The 25,592-nt window shown below is 45.4% G+C and overlaps 1 protein-coding gene across 2 annotated transcripts in view; it reads right to left on the bottom strand.

Annotated features, from left to right (window-relative positions):
- Window positions 1–25,592, bottom strand: part of LOC144593937 (RELT-like protein 1) — a 63,408-nt gene that overhangs the window by 10,726 nt on the left and 27,090 nt on the right. For both annotated transcript variants that reach the window (XM_078400074.1, XM_078400080.1), the window contains exons 3-5: window positions 20,756–20,824; window positions 14,421–14,466; window positions 1,756–1,971 (exon numbers count right to left, since the gene is read on the bottom strand). In XM_078400074.1, coding sequence (XP_078256200.1) covers window positions 1,756–1,971; window positions 14,421–14,466; window positions 20,756–20,824 — 331 coding nt within the window. The remainder of the gene's footprint in view (window positions 1–1,755; window positions 1,972–14,420; window positions 14,467–20,755; window positions 20,825–25,592) is intronic.

Here is a 25,592-nt window from a genome sequence, read left to right as displayed (position 1 = left end):
CGTACACTGGCCCCATCCCCGAACTCTACCTCCGCTACATCGACGACTGCATTGGTGCTACCTCTTGCACCCATGCAGAACTCACTGACTTTATACACTTCACCTCCAATTTCCATCCTGCCCTTAAATATACCTGGACTATCTCTGACATCTCCCTCCCGTTTCTGGACCTCACCATCTCCATCACAGGAGAAAAATTAGTGACGGACATTTATTACAAGCCCACCGACTCGCACAGCTATCTGGACTACACTTCTTCCCACCCGGTCCCCTGCAAAAAGTCTATCCCCTACTCCCAATTCCTCCGTCTATGCCGCATCTGTGCCCGGGATGAGGTGTTTCAGACTAGGGCTTTCGAGATGTCCTCGTTTTTCAGAAAACGGGGCTTCCCCTCCTCCATTATAGATGAGGCTCTCACTAAGGTCTCTTCTACATCCCGCAGCTCCGCTCTTGCTCCCCATCCCCCCACTCGCAACAAGGACAGGATCCCCCTCGTTCTCACCTTCCACCCCACCAGCCAGCGGATCCAACATATCATCCACCAACATTTCCGTCACCTACAACAGGACCCCACCACTGGCCATATCTTCCCATCCCCTCCCCTCTCTGCATTCCGCAGAGACCGTTCCCTCCGCAACTCCCTGGTCCACTCGTCCCTTCCTACCCAAACCACCCTAACCCCGGGCACTTTCCCTTGCAACCGCACGAGATGCAACACCTGTCCCTTTACCTCCCCCCTCAACTCCATCAAAGGACCCAAACATTCTTTCCAGGTGAGACAGAGGTTCACCTGCACCTCCTCCAACCTCATCTATTGCATCCGCTGCTCTAGATGTCAACTCATCTATATCGGCGAAACCAAGCGCAGGCTCGGCGATCGCTTCGCTGAACACCTGCGCTCGGTCCGCATTAACGCCACTGATCTCCCGGTGGCCCAGCACTTCAACTCCCCCTCCCATTCCCAGTCTGACCTCTCTGTCATGGGCCTCCTCCAGTGCCATAGTGAGGCCCGCCGGAAATTGGAGGAGCAGCACCTCATATTTCGCCTGGGCAGTTTGCGGCCCGGTGGTATGAACGTCGACTTCTCCAACTTCAGATAGCTCCTCTGTTCCTCCCTTCCCCTCCTCCTTCCCAGATCTCCCTCTATCTTCCTGTCTCCACCTATATCCTTCCTTTGTCCCACCCCCGACATCAGTCTGAAGAAGGGTCTCGACCCGAAACGTCACCCATTCCTTCTCTCCCGAGATGCTGCCTGACCTGCTGAGTTACTCCAGCATTTTGTGAATAAAAAGTATTGGTTTGAACTCAGCTTACAAAGATCCATTTGGGTGCATCAAATTTTCTGGGCGATATACATTTGCATCAGAATTTACAGCATATATTTTCGTATAATTGCTCCTTTTAATGCTGGATCCAACTTATTAGTATAATTATAAATTGTACATTTATCACTGGCCTTCTAAGGTACTTAGCACTTGTTGCTTCATATCCTGTTATTTCTGGTTACTGTTCAGAGGATTCATGCATTATATTTTAATGTATCAAATTCTGTACAAGAACAGATTGTTTTTTCTAAAGTTGGATGGCATTAGTTTTCATCTGAATACTGGTTTAAAGATCTGTTTAATCAGTTCCTTGAAATATTACACCAAGAGTTTTAAAAAACCCTTCAAAAATCATTTGATTTGATTTCAACTGTACTATTGGTAAAATGAAGTGAAAGCATAAAGCAGTTCAGATACTTGATTTTTTTACCTTCCCACAGACAACACTGTGACCTCCCCAGGTCGACTCTTTCGAAATTCTTTTACACTCCTCGACCTTCGATGGTTGCAACGTGAACAAGAGCTTTTCCCTGCTGCTCCACCAACAGTATGTAGATGATGGAAATTGTTCTTTGTTGGGCTTCCAGTTGGTGACGAAGGAGTGTCAGGACTTTCAGGAGTAAGTGGACTGGGAGGACCATTGGCACTTGAAGGGTTTAAGCAGAGAAAAATAAGGATGGAAATTAACATTCAATTTGCAATTTTACTGTTTATTCCTCCATCATAATTGCCTCCCTGCCAATCCTAAAAGCCTTTGAACTTGGGCTACGAATTAAATTGCATGGAAAAGTGCACAAAGCTTTCCGTGCAATAACTACCATTGTTCTATTGCACACAACATCCAATGGGTATACTGGCCAAGCACATTCCATTATGCGCCATTAAATATTACTAGACCACCAAGCCTTCACTGACTAGGCATCCATTTTTTTTCAAACTTGCAGTACTCATTTTATTCTCCCCACATTTCCATCAACTGAAATACTCCTCCCACAAGATTCCAGCACATAACCATAGATTAGGGGTCATTTACACTCCCCTGCCAATCCATACATTTCCGTGATGTGGAAGGAAACCAGAGCACCTGTGGGAAGACCCACACATGGACAGGGAGAAGGTGCAAAATCCACACCGACAGCACTGGACGTTAAGATAAAGATATAGATGTCTGAAAGCCCAGACGTCTAGATTTAAGAACAGTTTCTTCCCCACGAACAGAGTCCTGAACAAATTACCTCTTTCAAACCCACTTTCCGGAGGTACTGCCATACACTCTTACCTCTACCTCATTTGGTTATTCCATTATTCAAGATTGCACTACAATCTTTGCACCATTCTGCTGTTTTGAATTTGCCCTTCTTTTTTAAAGTTGTTTCTGTCATTATCATGTGCATATGTTTAGACTGTGTTCTTCATGAAAACAAGGAATTTCATTGCACCCTACTTTCAAACCACAGATTGGGACATATTCAGGGAAGCAGCCACATACAACACCCATACTGACATTGGAGAATATGCCGATCTGTGACCAGCAACATCAATAAATGCATAGAGGACTGTTATTAAGAACATCACCACGCGAGTCAACCAGAAGCCATGGATGACGGCGGAGGTCCGTACGCAGCTGAAGACCCGGGACACTGCCTTCAGAATAGGGGAAAAGGCAACCTTTAGGTCTGCAAGAACTGAGCACTCCCAGACCATCAAGAGAGCAAAGCGGGCCTACCTGCAGAAAATCCAAGGCCACTTCTGCGACACCAGGGACAGCAGACGTATGTGGCAGGGTATCCGGTCCATCACAGACTATAAAGGAGCATCACATTCCAACAACAGCGATGCCTCCCTTCCGGACAAGCTAAATGACTTTTATGCGCACTTTGAGGTGCTTAACACCATGCCTGGGAGAAAGTCCACTCCTACCCCCGAGGAGCAGATAATAATCCTGGATTCAGCCGACGTGTGGAGAGCCCTAACCAGGGTCGACACACAGAAAGCCCCACGATCAGACAACATACCTGGTCGTGTGCTCAAGGAATGTGCTAACCCACTGGCAGATGTCCTCACAGACATTTTCAACATCTCCCTGAGCCAGGCTACCCTCCCCAGCTGCTTTAAAGCCACCACCATCGTCCCGATGCCAAAAAAGTAATCTCTCCTGCCTCAATGATTACAGTCCCGTGGCACTGACCACCATTGTGATGAAGTGCTTCGAACAGTTAGTCATGGGATGCATCAAGAATAGCCTCCCCACCTCACTAGACCCCCACCAGTTCACATACCGCCCTAACCGCTCCACAGAAGATGCCATCTTCTCCACCCTCCACGCTGTCCTCTCCCACATAGACAACAAAAAAAAGACCTACACCAGAATGTTATTTATTGACTTCAGCTTGGCATTCAACACGATCATCCCTCAAAAGCTGGTGGGGAAGCTCTCCCTGCTGGACCTCAATACCCCCCTCTGCAACTGGATCCTGGACTTCTTAACACATCGACCAGTCAGTCCGTGTTGGCAACAACATCTCAAACATCATCATCCTGAACACCGGAGCCTCCCAAGGCAGTGTGCTTAGTCCACGACTATTCATTCTACTTAGCCACGACTGTGCCGCCAAACACACCAACTAAATAATCAAATTCGCAGATGACATTACAGTGGTGGGCCTCATCAGAGACAACAATGAGACTGCCGAAAGAGAGGAAGTGGCGCAGTTTGTGAACTGGTGCGAAGACAACAATCTGTCTCTGAACGTCACTAAGACCAAAGACATGATTGTAGACTTCAGGAGAACGCAGACTGCCCACTCCCTCCTGCACGTCAATGGCTCCATCATGGAGAGGGTGAGCAACATCAAATTCCTACGATGCAACTTGCTGATGACCTCTCCTGGTCTCTCAACACTACACACCTTGCTGGTAGGGCTCTGCAGAGGCTGACTTCCTCAGGAGGCTGAAACGAGCGAGGCCTCCCCCACCCATCCTCTATGTTCTACAGAGGTATCATAGAGAGCGTCATGGCCAGCTGCACCGCATCAGACAGGAAGACCCTGCAGTGATTAGTCAGGTCAACAGAGGGATCATCTCATCCCATCTCCTATCCACTCTGGACATTTTCAACAAAAGATGCCTCTGAAAAGCCTCCAACATTATAAAGGACACCTCCCACCCCTCCCATGGACTCTTGACCCCTCTGCCGTCCGGCATGAAGGCCAGCACCACCAGGATGTGCAACAGCTTCTTCCCCCTGGCTGTTAAAATGATGAACACCCTGCTGCCTCCCGACGCAGACACACCTCACCTAAAACATACACATACGCTGCACTGGCACCTTACATCAACATCCACCACTAAGCACCTTGCATAGCCCCAGAAGGAACGACATTTTGTTCAAATTATCTTGTATGTTCGAATGACAAATAGATTATGCTAGCTGTTGTTGACCCGTTGGGTCCAAACCTCTCCTGCATTGATGTAGCACCCTCCTCTTCCCCACTCACCCCCCCCTTCCCCTCCCCCCCACTCAACACCCCCTTATCCCCCCCCCCTTACCCTCACCCACTCCTGACGCTGATGACAACATGGCAATCATCCCCCAACTGTGCATGCGCCGGAGCTGAACACAAAATGGCAACCCTCCCCCAACCACGCACGCGCTGATCTGACGGCCATCTTACGTAAGTATTAGATCGACGGGCCCCAACTGCGCAGGCGCAGACCCGTTTGTTCTGCGCACGCGCGGATCCGGCGGCCATCTTTCGTAAGTATTATGTGTAGGAAAAAAACTGCAGATGCTGGTTTAAATCAAAGGTATACACAAAATGCTAGAGTAACTCAGCGGGTCAGGCAGCATCTCGAGATAGAAGGAATGGGTGACGTTTCAGGTCGAGACCCTTCTTCAGACTGATGTCAGGGGAGGGGGCGGGACAAAGATAGGATGTAGTCGGAGGCAGGAAGACTAGTGGGTGAACTGGGAAAGGAGAGGGGATAGAGAGGGGAAGCAGAGACTACCTGAAGTTAGAGGTCAATGTTCATACCGCTGGGGTGTAAACTGCCCAAGCGAAATATGAGGTGCTGTTCCTCCAATTTGCGCTGGGCCTCACTCTGACAGTGGAGGAGACCCATGACAGAAAGATCATATTGGGAATGGGAGGGGGAGTTGAAGTGCTGAGCCATCGGGAGATCAGGTTGGTTGAATCGGACTGAATGGAGGTATTCAGCGAAACGATCGCCGAGCCTGTGCTTGGTCGCACCGATGTCGAGAAGTTGACATCTGGAATAGCGGATACAATAGATGAGGTTGGAGGAGATGCAGGTGAACCTCTGCCTTACCTGGAAAGACAGATGCGGCATAGACGGAGGAATCAGGAGTAGGGAATTACAGCATTTGCAATTCCTTCCCACACATCTAATTTATGTGCTTGCGTTGCGCTGAATCTGGCCCGCTTTGTAGACTTTTCCTGCAACGGGACTTACTATTTTTGGCTCCATTTTAATTAAGGTAATACAAGACCTGCCTGCTGCAGCTGCCCCTTGAAGGGAGTGGGCATAAGGAACAAGGAGGCTTCAGAAGGCAGATCTCAACCCGCTGCCCCTGAACACTGTGATACTGCTATCAAGTCCAAGTTCAAATAGAACAGAAATCAGGATACACCTCCACTGTGAAATCAAAATGATCTACCAATCCCCGATATCACAGATTTCACAAATGGGAAGCTGTGAAATTCAAATGCCAAAAGTACAAGTTGCTTAGTCAGTCAGTTACAAAAACTTAGTCAGTTACTGCCAGCTAGTAGCATTATTACCCATTACTAACACATTACACTATCGATGAACTGTATATTCTGCATCACTGACTTTAGCAAGAATTTCAAATTATCCTTTTGCAACTTTGTTGAATTGCCACTAGAGGGCCTATAAAGCATATAATATAAGTAAGGTTTTAAACAATATTTAGACATTTGAATCTACACATGTGGGAGTGCCAATGAACCATTACAACGTACTCCAAATCAAAGCAGGTGCTAGAACTCTAATAGGTCTGATTGGATCACAAAATAATACCATGATCCTCGGCTGACACAGTGGTGCAGCCTGCCCACTGTTGCTATTTTACTCCTCAAGTAACCTGGTGTAGCCTGTCCACTGTTGCTATTTTACTCCTCCAGTAACCCCAGGTTTGATCCTAACTTCAGAGGTGTGTCAAGCTCATATATTCTCCCTCAGTGTAGGGGGTGGGTGAGAAAGTCAGATGATATAGAACTAGTGTGAATGGGTGATTGATGATCTGTGCGAACTCGGTGGGCCGAAGGGCCAATTTCCATGCTGTATGCATAAAAAATTTAATAAGGATGCACTGCAAAGACCATTTAAAAAAAAAACATCCTTCAATCATCTTCCATTGGTTCTATAAAATATTGAAATTCAATCTTCTACTTACCATCAGAGATTGGCATAAAAATGACGGCATTAAAAAATACAACTGAGCGCACTCATTTCAAACAATAGATTCTAGAAAGTAACAGCAAAATGTTCACACAGCAGGCAACCCTTTGACATAAGTGGTTATGGAAACGAACCACACTTTAATCATACATGCATTAATTGGTACCTCAATATTGTACAGGTAGTTTTACTAAGTCGTGTTTCCATAGCACATATTGGAAGTAACTCGATCAATGAACTTGATTTTAGAGATATAGCTCAGAAACAAGCCCTTCGGCTCACAGAGTCACTCTGACCGGCAATCATCCCGTACACCAACACTACCCTACACACTAGGAACTACAATTTTACCAAAGCCAATTAACCTACCAACCTGCATATCATGTGTGGGAGGAAACCGGAGTACCCAGAGAAAACCCACGCGGTCACAGGGAGAACGTACAAACTCCGTACAGACAACCCTCATAGTCAGGATGGAACGTGGGTGTTGGCACTGTAAAGCAGCAGCTCTACCACGATACCCTCTGTGCTGTTCCTCAAGTAGAATTTGGGAAATATTATTTACATTATACAGGCCGAGGTGGTTAGAACATGATCAACATTTTTGAGAAAGTGACAAAGTGATCAATGAGGGTTGGGTAGTGGATATTGTCTACATGGACTTTAGTAAGACATTTGATAAAGTCCCCCATTTTAGGCTGATCCAAAAGATTAAGATGCACGGGATTAAGTGACAGTTGATGAGATGCGACAGTGATGAGAATCCTGAAATCTTTAAAGGACTTTAGTTGGTCCGCATTTGGAATATTGTGTACAGTTGAGGTCTCCTTATTACAGGGAGAAATGGTGCCTTTGGAAAGGATACAGAAAAGGCTTAAAAGGATGATGGCTGGATTGGGGGCATCAGCTCCAAGGAGAGGTCCCACAGACTTGGATCGTTTTCTCTGGAATGCCAGGGGTTGAGTGAAGACCGGATAGATGTACACAAAATTATGAGAGATATAGAGTTGACATTCAGAACCTTTTTCGCAGGATGGAAATAACAAATACTTGAGGGCATAGCATGAAGGTGAGGGCAAATTTAAAGAAGTTCGAGGCAACTCTTTTACGCAAAGGGTGGTGAGTGCCTGGAGCACACTGCCAGAGGTTGGTGGTTGATATGATACAAAAGAACTTAATTTATCCCAGGAGGTAAATTGATCTGCCAACAGTCATAAAACACAAAATACATGAAACATGAAATTGAAGTGACGAGTGGAAAGGATTGGGGATGTGCAAATATAGGGGTGGGGGGGTGGGGGCAGGAGGGGAATCAGTCTACCCCGCAACAGAAGGGGGAGAAGTTGTACAGTTTGATAGTCACAGGGAAGAAGGATCTCGTGTGGCGTTCTGTCCTGCATCTTGGGGATCTCCTGTGGCGTTCTGTCCTGCATCTTGGTGGAACCAGTCTGTTGCTGAAGGTACTCCTCAGGTTCACAGAGGGGTTAAGCTATGTTGTCCAAGATGCTCCGCAGTTTGAGGAGCATCCTCCCCTCCAAGACCTCCTCCCATGAATCCACCTCCCAGGAAGGAGCCAACCTTTCTGATGAATTTGTTAATCATATGGGTGTCCATGGCCTTTGCCCTGCCGCCCCAGCACATGACGGCGAAAAAGATGGCACTGGCTACCACCAATTGGTAGAACATCTGTGGCATCTTTCTACAGATGTTGAAGGAGCGGAGCCTTCCCAAAAAGTACAGACGGTTCTGTCCCTTCTTGTACAGGGCTTCAGCGTTCCCGGACCAGTTCAGTTTACTGTCCAGGTACACTCCAAGGTATTTGTATTCCGTGGCAAACTGCATATCCACACCATTGATGGAGATTGGGGACAGGGGTGTTCCTCTCCTAAAGTCCACCATTAACTCCTTAGTGGTGTCGGTGTTGAGCTGCAGGTGATTCAGCCCACACCATTCAACAAAGTCATTCATTACACCTCTGCATTCAGCTTCTCTCCCCTCACTGATGCAGCCCACAATTGCAGAGTCATCTGAAACTTTCTGCAGGTGGCAGGAGGCAGAGTTATATTTGAAGTCCGAGGTGTAGTTGACCAGCGGCCAGAACACCCTCGACCACTGCTATACATCAATAGAAAATGCCTACCGCTCTGTCCCTTGACCACATTTCGGGAAATCTGGTCACCTCACTGTGCTTCAACGGCCTGCCTATAAAAGAAATTGAAGCAGGATCTGGTACAGAGCGTTGTGAAATGTTGGTCAACTGGCACAGATGGCATCTTACACGATTGCTTTGAGTGAGTGGACTGGTCCACATTCTGGGATTCCGCAGCTAACCTGAATGGGTACGCCACTGCCTTGACTGACTTCATCAGCAAATGCGTGGATCTGAGCGTTCCCCAACCGGAAACCATGGATGAACTGCGAGGTACATTCACAGGTTAAGGCCAGGTCCACTGCATACAAACAATTCCGAGTGGTACAAGAAGGCCAGCTATGATCTCCGCAAAGCCATTTGAGGGCGTGCAGCGTAGGTTCACTAGGTTAATTCCCGGAATGGCGGGACTGTCATATGTTGAAAGGCTGGAGCAATTAGGCTTGTATACACTGGAATTTAGAAGGATGAGGGGGGATCTTATTGAAACATATAAGATAATTAGGGGATTGGACACATTAGAGGCAGGAAACATGTTCCCAATGTTGGGGGAGTCCAGAACAAGGGGTCACAGTTTAAGAATAAGGGGTAGGCCATTTAGAACGGAGATGAGGAAGAACTTTTTCAGTCAGAGAGTGGTGAAGGTGTGGAATTCTCTGCCTCAGAAGGCAGTGGAGGCCAGTTCGTTGGATGCTTTCAAGAGAGAGCTGGAGTGAGGGGGTATGGGGAGAAGGCAGGAACGGGGTACTGATTGAGAGTGATCAGCCATGATCGCATTGAATGGCGGTGCTGGCTCGAAGGGCTGAATGGCCTACTCCTGCACATATTGTCTATTGTCTATCAATACCAGGACAAACTCGAGTCCCAGTATAATCAACAATTGTTCATTCCTGTCTGGACTACAACAATTGTTCATCCATGTCTGGCATACAAATAAAACAGGGAAGGAGGCTCAACCGTGGCTAACGAGGGAAATTACGGATAGTGGTAAAACAAAGGTAGAGGCCGAAAAATTGGCCAGAGGAAGCAGCAAACTGGAGGACTGGGAGAAATTTAGAATTCAACAGTGGAGGACAAAGGGGTTAATTAAGAGGGGAAAATAGAGCATGAAAGAGAGCTTGCAGGGAATATAAAAACTGACTGTAAAAACTTCTTTAGACATGTGATTACAGTCAGAAACAGGTAAATTTATAATGGGGAAACAAGGAAATGTCAGACCAGTTAAACAAGTACTTTGGTTCTGTCTTCTCTAAGGAAGACACAAATAATCTCCCAGAAATACTAGGGGACCGTGGATCTAGCATGAGTGAGGAACTGAAGGATATTCACATTACTCAGGAAATGGTGTTGGGTAAACTGTTGGGACTGAAGGCAGATAAATCTCAAGGGCCTGATGGTCTGCATCCCAGAGTACTCGAGGAGGTGGCCCTAGAAATCGTGGATGCATTGGTGATCGATCATTTTCCAATGTTCTGGATCAGTTCCTGTGGACTGGAGGGTAGCTAACATAAGCCCGCGTTTTAAGAAAGGAGGGAGAGAGAGAATTGGGAATTATAGACCAGTTAGCCTTACATCAGTAGTGGGGAAGATGCTTGAGTCGATTATTAAAGATGTAATAGCAGCGCATTTGGAAGGCAATGACAGTATCATTCAAAGTCAGCATGGATTTATGAAGGGGAAATCATGCTTGACTAATCTTCTGGAATTTTTTGAGGATGTAACAAGTAGAATGGGTAAGGGAGAGCCAGTGGATGTGGTGTATCTGGTCTTTCAAAAAGCCTTTGACAAGGTCCCACATAAGAGATTAGTGTGCAAAATTAAAGCACAATGTATTGGGCGTAGGTTATTGACATGGATAGAGAACTGGTTGGCAGACAGGAAGCAAAGAGTAGGAATTAACAGGTCCTTTTCAGAATGCCAGGCAGTGACTAGTGGAGTGTCGCAAGGCTCAGTGCTGGGACCCCAGTTATTTACAATATATATTAACGATTTAGACAAAGGAATTAAATGTAACCTCTCCAAGTTTGCAGATGACACAAAGCTGGGTGGCAGTGAGAGCTGCAAGGAGGATCCTGTGATGCTGCTGGGTGATTTGGATAGGATGGGTGAGTGGGCAGATGCAGTATAATGTGGATAAATGTAAGGTCATCCACTTTGGTGGCAAGAACAAGGCAGATTATTATCTGAATGGTGTCAGATTAGGAAAAGGGGAGGTGCAACGAGACCTGGGTGTCCTTGTACATCGGTCACTGAAAGTAAGCATGCAGGTAGAGCAGGCAGTGAAGAAAGCAAATGGCATGTTGGCCTTCTTAGCGAGAGGATTTGATTATAGGAGCAAGGGGGTCCTACTGCAATTGTACAGGGTCCTGGTGAGACCACACCTGGAGAATTGTGTGCAGTTTTGGTCTCCTAATTTGAGAAGGACATTCTTGCTATTGAGGGAGTGCAGCATAGGTTCACCAGGGTAATTCCCACCATCATGAAATGTTATGAGGGGCTTGTTATAGAACGCATCAAATCTAGTCTACCCAGTGACCTTGTCTCACTGCATTTCGCCTATCGCCACAACAGGTCCACAGAAGGTGCCATCACCCTAGCCCTGCACTCAACCCTGGAACACCTGAATAAGAGAAACACCTACGTCAGAACCCTATTCATGGACTACAGCTCTGCCTTTAATACCAATATACCATCCAAGCTTATCACCAAACTTGCAGGACTTGGTGTCAGCACTCATTTCTGCAACTGGATCTATGACTTCCTGACCAATCAGTGAGGATAGGGGATAAATCATCCTCTACAATAATCCTCAACACTGGTGCTCTGCAAGGCTGTGCTCTCAGACCCCTTCTTTATTCCTTGTACACCCACAATTGTGCATCCATGTTAAAATCTAAATCAATTTTGAAATTCTCAGACGACACCACCAATGTGGGCTGGATATCAAATAATGATGAGAGGTAGTACAGGAAGGGGATTGAGAACCTCGTGTCCTGGTGTCAAGACAATAACCTTTCTCTCGATGTCAGCAAGGCAAAGAAGATAGTGATCGACTTCAGGAAGCGAAGCAGTACACATACCGCAGTTTGCATTGACGGCGCCAAAGTAGAGATGGTTGAAAACTTCAAATTCCTGTCAGTCAATAACACCAATATCTTTTTCTGGACCACCGATATTGAAGCAACGACCAAGAAACCACATCAACGACTCTACTTCCTTAGAAGGCTTGGGAAGTTCAGCATTTCTATGTTTCTATGTCCCCCTACAACTCTCACCAACGTCTACAGATGCACAATAGAAAGCATTTTATCAGGATGCATCACAGCTTTGTTTGGGAACAGCTCTATCCTCGACCGCAAGAAATTGCAGCAAATTGTGGACGCAACCCAGACCATCACACAAACCATAACTCCATTTATACCTCATGCTGCCTCGGCAAGGCCAGCAGCATATCAAGGACTGGTCGCAGCCTGGCCACAGTTTCTTCCCATATTTTATCAGGCAACTGAATCATCTTATCGCAACCAGAGAGAACTGCTGAACTAGTATCTTACCTCATTGGTGACCCTCGGACTATCCTTGATGGGACTTTGCTGGCTTAACTTTGCACTAAACGTTATTCCCTTATGTATTTTTTCACTGTAATGGCTCAATTGGAACCATGTGTTGTCTTTCTGCTGACTGGAAAGCACACAAGAAAGGATTTTCACTGTGAGAATAAACTCAACTGAAACTGGAACCTGGTATAAATGAAACACAGACAGCTCACTGTCTCAAAATCATGCATGGTGCTATGAAAGAGCCGAAAATAGCTACCCAGCCACCGGTTTTCACCAAAAAGGATCATGATCACATCTGATGTGCTGATATTTTTTAAAAATCACCCATCATGATAATTGGTGATGGGTGTATTATCACTACATGTTCCTGATAGTTTAACTCCCTTATACATATACTTGCATTGAAACTGATGTTCTGGTGACCCTCCAATTACCTGGTTATTGTCACAGGTATGGAATCTCCTTCATGTTATCTTATGCCACATAAGTTGGTGAACTAATTCTGAAAGGTCACTTGCTCAAAGATTACCGATAACAAAATTTGATTTCCAGGTCATATCTTCTAAGCTTTTCCTGCAAAATATCATATATACCACACAGCACCAGAGACCTGGGTTCGATCCTGACATTAGGTGCTGTGTGCAGTTTGCACGTTCTCCCTGTGACCGTGTGGGTTTCCTCCAGATGCTCAGGTTTCCTCCCAAATCCCAAAGATGTGCAAGTTTGTAGGTTAATTGGCCTCTGCAAATTGCCCCTAGTGTGCAGGAAGTGGATGAGAAAGTAGGATAACATAGAACTAGTGAAAACAGGTGAACAATGGCCAGCCTGGACTCAGTGGGCCAAGGGGCCTGTTTTCATGCTGTTTCTCAAAACTAAATTAAGAGTTATGTTTCCCAACTCAGCAGGGATTTAATACCGCAACCGCAACCTCAAACCCAATGCCAACATAAACAGAATTTTTTTAAGCATTAATTATTTCAGTAACACAATTATGCAGAGAAATCACAATTGAGGATTTGGGAAAGATTCCAAAACAAAACAGAATTTGCTATCACTAATGGGCTTTTCCTCAAAAGGCACAACATCTAATTACAAGAACAAAAGCACTCTTGGCGTTCCTTAGGTTGGCTGCAGGAGGCGTGCTGATGCACGGAGTCAGAGTGGCGGCCGTGGGTAGCCAGAGTCAGTGCACACGCGGGTTGACGTGTCCGGGTTGATGAGTTGGTAGAATGGGTCACTGGAGCAACCCGAGAGGTGATTAGATGAGGCACTGCTCCGAGGCCAGGCGTGCCAGTCGGACACAGCCTGCAGCGGCACAGAAAAGCGGAGCAATGGTGGAGGACATCAATATCATCTGGCCATCACCAGGACAACAGTCCTTTAAGTCCAAGATAAGACTCTACATTTTTAAGAACTTTGAAACTTGGATGCAAGATGGCTCCAGAAATGTGGTGAGTCTTTGTGACGCCTCAGAATAATTTACTCTTCTTACACTCTTATTCTTAAGTATGATTGTGCTTATGTACAGTAAGACTTTTACTAAATTGTATGCAAAAAATAAATTTAATTGTACCTAGGTACATGTGGTACTGAAGTACCATTGAACCACTGAGATATAGTTCAACTAGAAATAAACAAAATATCTTCGAAACAGGACAATACATATCCAAGATTAGCTTTCTTTATCCATCATTCTTGCCATCCAAAAAAGATGGCCATCCTGAAATGATGTCCAGTTGCACATGGACAGAAGGAAATACATTTGTTTTACCAGATTTTTTCAAACTGGATAAATATTTGAGTTTACCATGCCAAGTATCTGAATCACCATTTTCCCAATCATTCTGTAATATCATGTCAACCTTCATTTTAGGAGGTATCTGATAATTCATATTTTTGATACTTGAACAAACACTTCTAAAAAAGGGTCAAAAGCAATCTTACCTTTCTTTATTATTGTCTACCATAGCATGCAATGCTTCAGCATTAGCTGCAAAGAAATCAAAAATGACATTTAGTCTCAAATTGAATAATGAATATCTCAAGTTTCAAATCCATTATAATCAAAACCTAATTCCATTTAATCCATATCTCAATACAATTCATCGTGCAAATTAAAGTTAACTGAGAAGTTGAACAAATTCCTAACCAATCAAAATTATAACCAATGTTGAAGAGTAAAAATAACTAATGAATAAGCATAGCAGTGTGTAAACAAAATTGAAAACAACAAATGAACAAGTTGTTATGGGTTTTCTCTAATAGTCACACACTGACTTATGTAATAGGCGAGTTATGTAAACTCGCACACAAGTAAACAATTCACAATACGTGGTCCTGTTTCCTGAATGACATACGATTGCAGCGGGAGGTCTTAAGGTCATAAGGAATATGGGAAAAATTAGGCCATTCGGCCCATCAAGTCTACTCCGCCATTCAATCATGACTGATCTATTTCTCTCTCTCTCCCAAACCCCATTCTCCTGCCTTCTCCCCATAACTAAAACCTGTACTAATCAAGAATCTATATATCTCTGCCTTAAAAAATATCCACTACTTGGCCTCCACAGCTTTCTGTGGCAAAACATTATAGATTCACCACCCTCTGACTGAAGAAATTTCTCCTCATCCCCTTCCTTAAAGAACACCCTTTAATTCAGAGGTTATGACCTCTAGTCCTAGACTCTCCCACTGGTGGAAACATCCTCTCCACATCGGTGGCAGTGTGAACTGTAAAGAGGATGTTCAGAGGTTGAGTGACTTGGACAGGTTGAGTGAGTGGGCAGATGCGCCGGGTGATGGAAGGCCCCGCGGAAGAGACCTAAAAAAAAAAAGAAAGATTTCCCCCACCCACACCCCCCCACCCTCACCACCCACCCCCCACACATACACAACCAAAACAAAACACCCCACCACCAACACACAAACAAAAACGTGACTTCAATCCCCAGCGCTTCCCTATCGCTACTCATCAATGGTGTCAGGTTAGGTAAAGGGGAAGTGCAATGAGACCTTGGTGTTCTTGTACACCTGTCACTGAAAGTAAGCATGCAGGTACAGCAGGCTGTGAAGAAAGCTAATGGCATGTTGGCCTTCTTAACAAAGATTTGAGTACAGGAGCAAATAAGTCCTTCTGCAGTTGTATAGGGCCCTGGTGAGACCACATCTGGAGTATTGTGTGCTGTTTTGGTCTCCTAATTTGAGGAAGGACGTCCTTGCTATTGAGGCAGTGCAGCGTAGGTTCACAAGGTTAATTCCTGGGATGGAGGGACTGTCATATGAGAAAATATTGGAAAGACTAGACTTGTATTCACTGGAGTTTAGAAGGATGAGAGGGGATCTTATAGAGGCCTATAAAATTATAAAAGGACTAGACAAGCTAGATGCAAGGAAAATGTCCAGAACCAAGGGACAGTCTAAGAAAAAAGGGGAGGCCATTTTAAACTGAGGTGAGAAGAAACTTTTTCACCCAGAGTTGTGAATTTGTGGAATTCTGTGCCACAGAAGGCAGTGAAGGCCAATTCACTGTATGAATTTAAAAGAGAGTTAGATGGAGCTCTAGCGGCTGGTAGAATCAAGGGATATGGGGAAAAGTCAGGCACAGGTTACTGATTGTAGATGATCAGCCACGATCACAATGAATGGTGGTGCTGGCTCAAAGGGCCAAATGGCCTCCTCCTGCAACTATTTTCTATGTTTCTATGACTCTATCCAAGCCTTTCACTATTCTGTATGTTTCAATGAGGTCCCGTCATTCTTCTAAACCCCAGTGAGTACAGGCCCAGTGCCAACAAACGCTCATCATTGGTTAACCTCATTCCTGGGATCATTCTTGTAAACCTCCTCTGGACAGTCTCCAGAGCCAGCACATCCTTCCTCCGATATGGTGCTCAAAATTGCTTACAATATTCCAAATGCGGCCTTACCAGCGCCTTATAGAGCCTCAACATTACATCCCTGTTTTGTATACAAGCCCTCTTGAAACACATGCTAGAGAGGGAGGATGATGAGGGCTTCCCGTCTGCTTCATAGAAATGAAAGCATCGCCAGCAACACTGGGAAAGCGAGCAGGGGAGGCGGTGGCGAGCAAGTTCTGACCAAGTCACCAGTGAGCCTATCTTCACCAACTACCGCACTGTCCAACTGACGCGGTTGTTGTTGCGGCTCACATTGTAGCCCCTTGCTAACAAAGCTTTCTTCAGGCCACTATCACCGACAAGGCACACTCAGTCACAGTGGGGCTTACTCCCTTCTCACTAGCTGTCACTTCTTCCTGACGGTTGTCACTTTGTCCACTCCACTCTCCACCCTCACCTCTGGTGGAAGATGTCCATGACTTTAATGGAGGCAGAAACAGTCGTGGTGGAAGGGGGAGTGGCAGAGTGGACAAAGCAACAGCCAACAGGAAGTAACAGTAGATGGTGAGGTGGGAGGGAGCCCCACCATGACTACGAGTGTCCTGTCCATGGCGGCAGCCTGAAAAATGTGCCGTTGGCCAGGGGCTACAACGTGAGCCGTAACAAGTCAGGTCACCAGATGATGAAGAAGGGCTTACTGGTGCAGACCAGCAGCATCGGCAACTACTTTTAAGGTGAAACGACACAAAGTGCTGGACAACAGCAGACTGAATTAATCTGAAGGTCCCGACCAGAAACATGACCTGTCCATGTTCTCCAGAAATGCTGTCCAATCCACTGAGTTACTCAAATATCATGTGTCATTTTGTGTATTAACCAGCATCTATGGTTTTGTGTTTCTACATAGTTTTAAGGTTTCAAGGTGAGTTTATTGTCACGTGTACCAATTAAGGGACAATGAAATTCAGATTGCCGCACAGTCATAACAATAAAGAGCAACAAGACACCCAAATAAACTTTTAACATGAACATCCACCACAGCGATTCCCCCACATTCCTCACTGTGATGGAAGGCAAAAAAAAATTCAATCTTCTTCCCTTCTTTGTTCTCCCGCGGTGGGGGCACTCGAACCTTCCATTGTTAGGGCAATCTTGGCTCCTGCAAATGGTGGTCAAGTCCTCTGCATCAGGGTGATAAAGCTCCAGCATTGGGGGGGATCTCAGCTTCCTGCGCCAGGCGGCCCGACTCCTGAGTCAGGACTGGTCGAACCTCCTGCAGCTTGGAACTTCCCGACCAGTCTCTACCCGGGACTGCGAGTTCCTCGATGTTGAAATCCGCACGCCGCAGTTGGAGCGTCACTCCGAAGCAAGTAATCGCAGGCTCTGATGGTAAGTCCACGATCCCGCGGTGGGGCTCAAAGTCAGTCTCGAGCAAGGCCTGCTACCGGAGATACAATCTGAGAAAACCCCCCCCCATCTCCGGCAAGGTATAAGATTGAAAAAAGGGTTTCCCCTGACCGCCCCACCCCCCCCCCACACACACACATAAAACAAACCAAAGAACATTAGCATATACTTTTTAAAACACATTAAAAATAACAAAAAAGACAAAAAGACAGACAAACTGTAGGCGCGGCTGCCATTGCTGACGGCGCCACCCGGATGAATCTGACGTGCGTAAAATCTGACTTGCTCAAGGGTTTATGGAACGTAACCCTTTATGTAAGTCGGGGAGTCTCTGTACAAGCTTTCAGCTGCTAACAAATATTCTTCCAATTTTAAAATATGTTTTGAGAACACGTTGCACAGTGAAACGGAAGGAAATTAAAATTGGGCTGTGAACATCTACTGGATATTTCTAAAATCTTAAACAAGGACAAATAATTATTAGGAGTATTTTTATACAGATGAATTCAGACCAAAAATATAATCCTGATGAGTCCGAGTTGACACACTTTGGGAAGACATAAGGGAGCACTGAGAAACAGAGATAACTCCGTATAAGTCCAGAACCTGAAGGTGTCAGCACAGGTGATAAGGTGGAGAAGGCATTCTTCAGCCTCATTAGTTGGAGCACAGTATAAAGAGTAAGGAGTTTATGGTACAGCTTCATAAATATTGGTCAAGCCACAGCTGGTGTATTGTGTACAGATCTGTTCATTGTGTCATGGAAAGACGTGATATACTGGAGAGGGCGGAGAGCAGATTCAGCAGTTTGTCAGGCATGGAATGTTTCATCATAATAATCATAACCATAACCATAGATAATAATCATAACCATACTTTAATCATGTTGGGGGAGTCCAGAACCAGGGGCCACAGTTTAAGAATAAGGGGTAGGCCATTTAGAACGGAGATGAGGAAAAACTTTTTCAGTCAGAGAGTTGTGAATCTGTGGAATTCTCTGCCTCAGAAGGCAGTGGAGGCCAATTCTCTGAATGCATTCAAGAGAGAACTAGATAGAGCTCTTAAGGATAGCGGAGTCAGGGGGTATGGGGAGAAGGCAGGAATGGGGTACTGATTGAGAATGATCAGCCATGATCACATTGAATGGCGGTGCTGGCTCGAAGGGCCAAATGGCCTACTCCTGCACCTATTGTCTATTTATTAGCCAAGTATGTTTTGAAACATACAAGGAATTTGTTTTGCCATACAGTCATACCAATAAAAAGCAACAGAACACATAAAATGCATTTTAACATAAATATCCACCACAGTGACTCCTCCACATTCCTCGCGGTAGGGGGCCTTCCATTGACGGGACGATCTTGCTCCCGTAGCCGGTGGTCGGGCCCTTGTGTTGGGGCGATCAAGCTCCTGCATCTGGGGGGGGGTATCTCAGCTCCCCCGTGCCAGGCAATCGGACCCAGGTCGGGACTAGTCAAACCTTCAGCGATTTGGAGCATCCCAACATCGGTCACTACCCGAGACTGCGAGCTCCTCGATGTTGAAGCATTAATCCTAGGCCCCGCGTAAGTCCACGGCCCCGCGGAGGGGCTCAAAGTCAGTCCCGAGCAAGGCCACCGGCTCCATGATGTTTGGCTGCAGAGCGACCGGAGGTACGATCCGGAAAGCAATCGCATCTCCGGCACGGTAAGAGATTGAAACAAAGTTTCTCCCGACCCCCCCCCCACCACCCATCCCCCACATAAAACAAACCAGAGAACATTAACACATACTTTTAAAACACACTAAAAATAACAAAAAAGACAAAAAGACAGACAGACCGTTGGCGAGACTGCCATCGCTGACAGTGCCACCTGGTGGAATTTCAGTTACAAGGTAAGATTGAAATGGCTTTGGAACAGAGGAGAATGGAAGTTGGTAAACTGAGATGTACAGAAAATTATAAAGGGCCATAAACATGGTAGAAAGTAGGAAACATTTCCCCATAACAGAATTATCTAAACAAAGAGAGTCAAGTCAAGTCAAGTCAATTTTATTTGTATAGCGGCGTGGTTTAAGGTAGAAACAAAGAACTGCTGATGCTGGTTTACAAAAAAAAGATCCAAAATGCTGGAATAACTCAGCCTATCTGGAGAACATGGACAGGCGACATTTCAGGTTGGAACTCTTCTATAAAACAGTTTATCGGGATCGGCGGAATAACTTTTTCATCCAGAGGGGTTGTTATGTAAAATATAAGTGTTCCTCAACAGTGGTCTCCTTTCAATTACCGTACTTGGAATAGTATTGCTTATATTGATCACACTGCTAGGTTGTAAATAAGCACAAACACAAGGAGCTCAAGGCTGCAAAATAAATCACAAAACATAGGTGGGTGCATCAAGGATGTCACATTTAGAGAGATGGTCATACTGAAGCATTTGTCCAAATAGGCAGAAAAGGCATGAGTAAAGACCAGATAGGCTCAAAAGGAAATAACAAGAATTGTAGAAGTTCTCCCAATCAATTTCACTCGCTTCCAGATTTTCCTTTTGTATATTATTGGGCATGATGGTTCCTTGAAATATGCAATCAGAGCCCAAAGCCGTGACCTCTCTGTGAGAAGCCAAAAGTCAAAAAGAGCCAGGGAGAAATGAGACTTTGTGATGGAACAGAGAGGGGCTTGTGTTGTCAGAGAGTCATAACACTTTCCCTTCTTGGTACTAGTATCAAGGATCTTACCAAAGTTCAACAAAATAGTAGGCTGAAATAAGAACGAATTCCTGGAAGGAGCAGGGAAAAAATTTGAAAGTGGAACCTCAAAAAGACAATAATCTTGGGCTAAACATTAGAACGGCCATATATCCTTTGAGGGAGTATGGTACAGAGCGACAGTCAAACTCCACAAGTTAAACAAAAGAGGCAAATTGCACAAATGTAGATTATATCCCTTGCAATACCCAAGATTGAAACACAATTTCTTTGAGATTAGAAAACAGTTTGACATGCAAGCGTGATAGGAGTTTAGAAACTTACCTGGATTTTTCATAATATAATGCACCATTTGTCCAATGGTATCAGCATTGCACTCATTATCATGGAGTTCTAATATAAAATACAAAAATCTACTTGGTCAGTCTGTAAAATGTTGTGACAAATCTAAAACATGAATTCACTTCATTTTGGAGCAGTTCTCCACATCCCCAACATTGCTGACTGACACCCACCTCTGAACTATGCTGTTCCTTTCTATCCGGCTCCAGGCACAATTTTCTGCTGGGAGCCCTGTTCCCAGAATATCATTGTGGTATATGCAGCATATGCCTCTCAAAGCATTAAGCAGTCAACTTGACTGACAAAAGGGGCTTTGACAACTGGTAAGGCTCCACCTCCAGACGGAACTGGAGCAGCAATCAGCAGTAGCAGCAGCAATCAGCAGTAGCAGCAGCAATCAGCAGTAGCAGCAGCAATCAGCAGTAGCAGCAGCAATCAGCAGTAGCAGCAGCAATCAGCAGTAGCAGCAGCAATCAGCAGTAGCAGCAGCAATCAGCAGTAGCAGCAGCAATCAGCAGTAGCAGCAGCAATCAGCAGTAGCAGCAGCAATCAGCAGTAGCAGCAGCAATCAGCAGTAGCAGCAGCAATCAGCAGTAGCAGCAGCAATCAGCAGTAGCAGCAGCAATCAGCAGTAGCAGCAGCAATCAGCAGTAGCAGCAGCAATCAGCAGTAGCAGCAGCAATCAGCAGTAGCAGCAGCAATCAGCAGTAGCAGCAGCAATCAGCAGTAGCAGCAGCAGCAAGCAGCAGTAGCAGCAGCAGCAAGCAGCACCAAGCTGTGTTGCTTGGGAAGTAGTGTGTGGGGATTGTGTGGGGATAGTAAGGAGTAAGACCTGTGTGATCTCCCGGACTAGTTTCGATCGCCTAGCTTGGGGTCGGAGAGGAATTTCCCGGATTTTTTCTCAAATTGGCCTGGGTTTTTTATCCGGTTTTTCGCCTCTCCCAGGAGATCACTCAGTTCTTTTGGGTGGGCGGTTGGAGCGGTTGGAGTAGCGGCCGGGCGGTAGGTTTAGTAACCGAGCGCGGGGCTTTGTTTGGAGAGTATGACTGCCAGGGCAGTTTTTTGTTCTGGGTGTCGGATGTGGGGAATCTGGGAGTCTGATAGTCTTCCAGACATCCACATCTGCGCCAGGTGTGACGAGATGGGGCTCCTAAGGGACCGTATTAGGAACCTGGAGCGGCAGATTGATGACCTCCGTCTGATCAGGGAGAGTGAGGAGGTTATAGATAGGAGTTACAGAGAGGTGGTCACTCCTAGACCACGGGAGGTAGACAAGTGGGTCACTGTTAGGGGGGGCAAGGAACAGAGGCAGGGACTAGGGAGTACCCCGGTGGCTGTACCCCTTGGAAATAAGTACTCCTGTTTAAGTACTGTTGGGGGGGACAGCCTACCTGGGGGCAACGACGGTGCCCGGGCCTCTGGCAAGGAGTCCGGCCCTGTTGCTCAGAAGGGTAGGGAAAGGAAGAGGAGAGCAGTAGTAATAGGGGACTCTATAGTGAGGGGGTCAGATAGGCGTTTCTGTGGACGCAGTCGGGAGACCCGGATGGTGGTTTGCCTCCCTGGTGCCGGTGTCCGGGATGTGTCTGAGCGTGTCCAGGATATCCTGAAAGGGGAGGGAGAGGAGTCAGAGGTCGTGGTACATATAGGTACCAACAATATAGGTAGGATAAGGGAAGAGGTCCTGAAAGGAGAATTCAGGGGGCTAGGAAGAGAGTTTAAAAAAAAAGGACTTCCAAAGTAATAATCTCAGGCTTACTGCCTGTGCCACGCGATAGTGAGAATAGGAATGGAGTGAGGTGGAGGATAAATACGTGGCTGAGGAACTGGTGCAGGGAGCAGGGTTTCAAGTTTCTGGATCATTGGGACCTCTTCTGGGGGAAGTATGACCTGTACAAAAAGGACGGGTTGCATCTGAACCCGAGGGGAACCAATATCCTGGCGGGGAGATTTGCTAAAATAACTGCGGAGACTTTAAACTAGTACGGTTGGGGGGAGGGACTCAAACACAGATAGCTAATAGGCAGTGTGTGAGGCAGGAGGCAGAAAAGGGAAACACTCAGACCCAATATGTAGGAGAGAAAGAAGGGAAAAGAAATAAACTGAGAATAAGAAATGATGGGTCCCTTAAATGTGTATATTTTAATGCTAGGAGCATTGTAAGAAAGGTGGATGAGCTTAGAGCCTGGATTGACATCTGGAAGTATGATGTTGTGGCGATCAGTGAAACATGGTTGCAGGAGGGTTGCGATTGGCAATTAAATATTCCAGGATTTCATTGTTTCAGATGTGATAGAATCGGAGGGGCAAGAGGTGGGGGTGTTGCATTGCTTGTCAGGGAGGATATCACAGCAGTGCTTTGGCAGGACAGACTAGAAGGCTCGATTAAGGAGGCTGTTTGGGTGGAACTCAGAAATGAGAAAGGTTTAGCAACACTTATAGGGGTGTATTATAGACCGCCAAATAGGGAACGAGAATTGGAAGAGCAAATATGTAAGGAGATAGCAGATATTAGTAGTAAGCACAGAGTGGTGATTGTGGGTGATTTCAATTTTCCGTATATAGACTGGGAATCACATTCTGTTAAAGGGCTGGATGGTTTGGAGTTTGTAAAATGTGTGCAGGATAGTTTTTTGCAGCAATACGTAGAGGTGCCTACCAGAGAAGGGGCAGTGTTGGACCTCCTGTTAGGAAATGAGATGGGTCAGGTGACGGAGGTATGTGTTGAGGAGCACTTTGGGTCTAGTGATCATAATGCCATTAGTTTCAATATCATTATGGAGAAGGTCAAATCTGGACCAAGGGTTGAGATTTTGGATTGGAGAAAGGCTAATTTTGAGGAGATGAGAAAGGATTTAAAAGGAGTGAAATGGAAATTGTTGTTTTATGAAAAGGATATAATAGAGAAATGGAGGATATTTAAAGGTGAAATTTTGAGAGTACAGAGTCTTTATGTCCCTGTTCGGTGGAAAGGAAAGAATAATAATTTGAAAGAGCCATGGTTTTCCAGGGAGATTGGACACTTGGTTCGGAAAAAGAGGGAGATATACAATAAATATAAGCGGCAGGGAGTAAATGAGGTTCTTGAGGAATATAAAGAATGTAAAAGGAATCTTAAAAAGGAAATTAGAAAAGCGAAAAAAAGATATGAGGCTGCTTTGGCAAGTAATGTAAAAGTAAACCCCAAGGGGTTCTACAGATATGTCAATAGCAAAAGGATAGTGAGGGATAAAATTGGTCCATTAGAGAGTCAGAGTGGACAGCTATGTGCTGAGCCGGAAGAAATGGGGGAGATATTAAACAATTTATTTTCTTCGGTATTTACCGAGAAGGATATTGAATTATGTGAGGTAAGCGAAACAAGTAGAGTAGTGATGGAAATTAGGAGGATTAAAGAAGAGGAGGTACGGACACTTTTGAAGAATATAAAAGTGGATAAGTCTCCAGGTCCTGATAGGATATTCCCTAGGACATTGAGGGAAGTTAGTGCAGAAATAGCAGGGGCTATGACGGAAATATTTCAAACGTCATTAGAAACAGGGATGGTGCCGGAAGATTGGCGCATTGCGCATGTTGTGCCTTTGTTTAAAAAAGGTTCTAAAAGTAAACCTAGCAATTATAGACCTATTAGTTTGACGTCTGTGGTGGGAAAATTAATGGAAAAGATACTTAGGGACAATATATATAATTATTTGGATAATCAAGGCCTGATTGGAAACAGTCAACATGTATTTGTGCCTGGAAGGTCATGTTTGACTAATCTTCTTGAATTTTTTGAAGAGGTTACCAGGGAAATTGATACGGGCAAGGCTGTGGATGTTGTCTATATGGACTTCAGTAAGGCATTTGACAAGGTTCCACATGGAAGGTTGATTAAGAAGGTTAAATCGTTGGGTATTAATAGTGAGGTTGCAAGATGGATTCAACAATGGCTGAATGGGAGATACCAGAGGGTAACGGTTGACAATTGTATGTCAGGTTGGAGGCCAGTGTCTAGTGGAGTGCCCCAAGGATCTGTGTTGGGTCCACTGTTGTTTGTCATTTACATTAATGATCTGGATGATGGTGTGGCAAATTGGATTAGTAAATATGCAGATGATACTAAGATAGGTGGAGTAGTTGATAGTGAGGTAGATTTTCAAAGTCTACAGAGAGACTTGGGCCTTTTGGAAGGGTGGGCTGAAAGATGGCAGATGGAGTTTAATGCTGATAAGTGTGAGGTGCTGCATTTTGGTAGGACAAATCAAAATAGGACGTACAGGGTAAATGGTAGGGAATTGAGGAATGCAGTGGAACAGAGGGATCTGGGAATAACTGTGCATTGTTCCCTGAAGGTGGAATCTCATGTGGATAGGGTGGTGAAGGCGGCGTTTGGTATGCTTGCCTTTATAAATCAGAGCATCGAGTATAGAAGTTGGGATGTAATGTTGAAATTGTACAGGGCATTGGTGAGGCCGAATCTGGAGTATGGTGTGCAGTTCTGGTCGCCAAATTATAGGATGTCGACAAAATGGAGAGGGTACAGAGGAGATTTACTAGAATGTTGCCTGGGTTTCAGCACTTAGGCTACAGAGAGAGGTTGAACAGGTTGGGTCTTTATTCTTTGGAGCGTAGAAGGTTGAGGGGGGATTTGATAGAGGTTTTTAAAATTTTGAGAGGGACGGACAGAGTTGACGTGGGTAGGCTTTTCCCTTTGAGAGTGGGGAAGATTCCAACAAGGGGACATAGCTTCAGAATTGAGGGACAAAGGTTTAGGGGTAACATGAGGGGGAACTTCTTTACTCAGAGGGTTGTGGCTGTATGGAATGGGCTTCTGGTGGAA

This window comes from Rhinoraja longicauda, chromosome 1 (genome assembly GCF_053455715.1).
Source record: "Rhinoraja longicauda isolate Sanriku21f chromosome 1, sRhiLon1.1, whole genome shotgun sequence".
NCBI lineage: Eukaryota > Metazoa > Chordata > Chondrichthyes > Rajiformes > Arhynchobatidae > Rhinoraja > Rhinoraja longicauda.
Note: the sequence above shows the minus strand (reverse complement) of the source record. Positions and strands in the feature narration are given on the sequence as shown.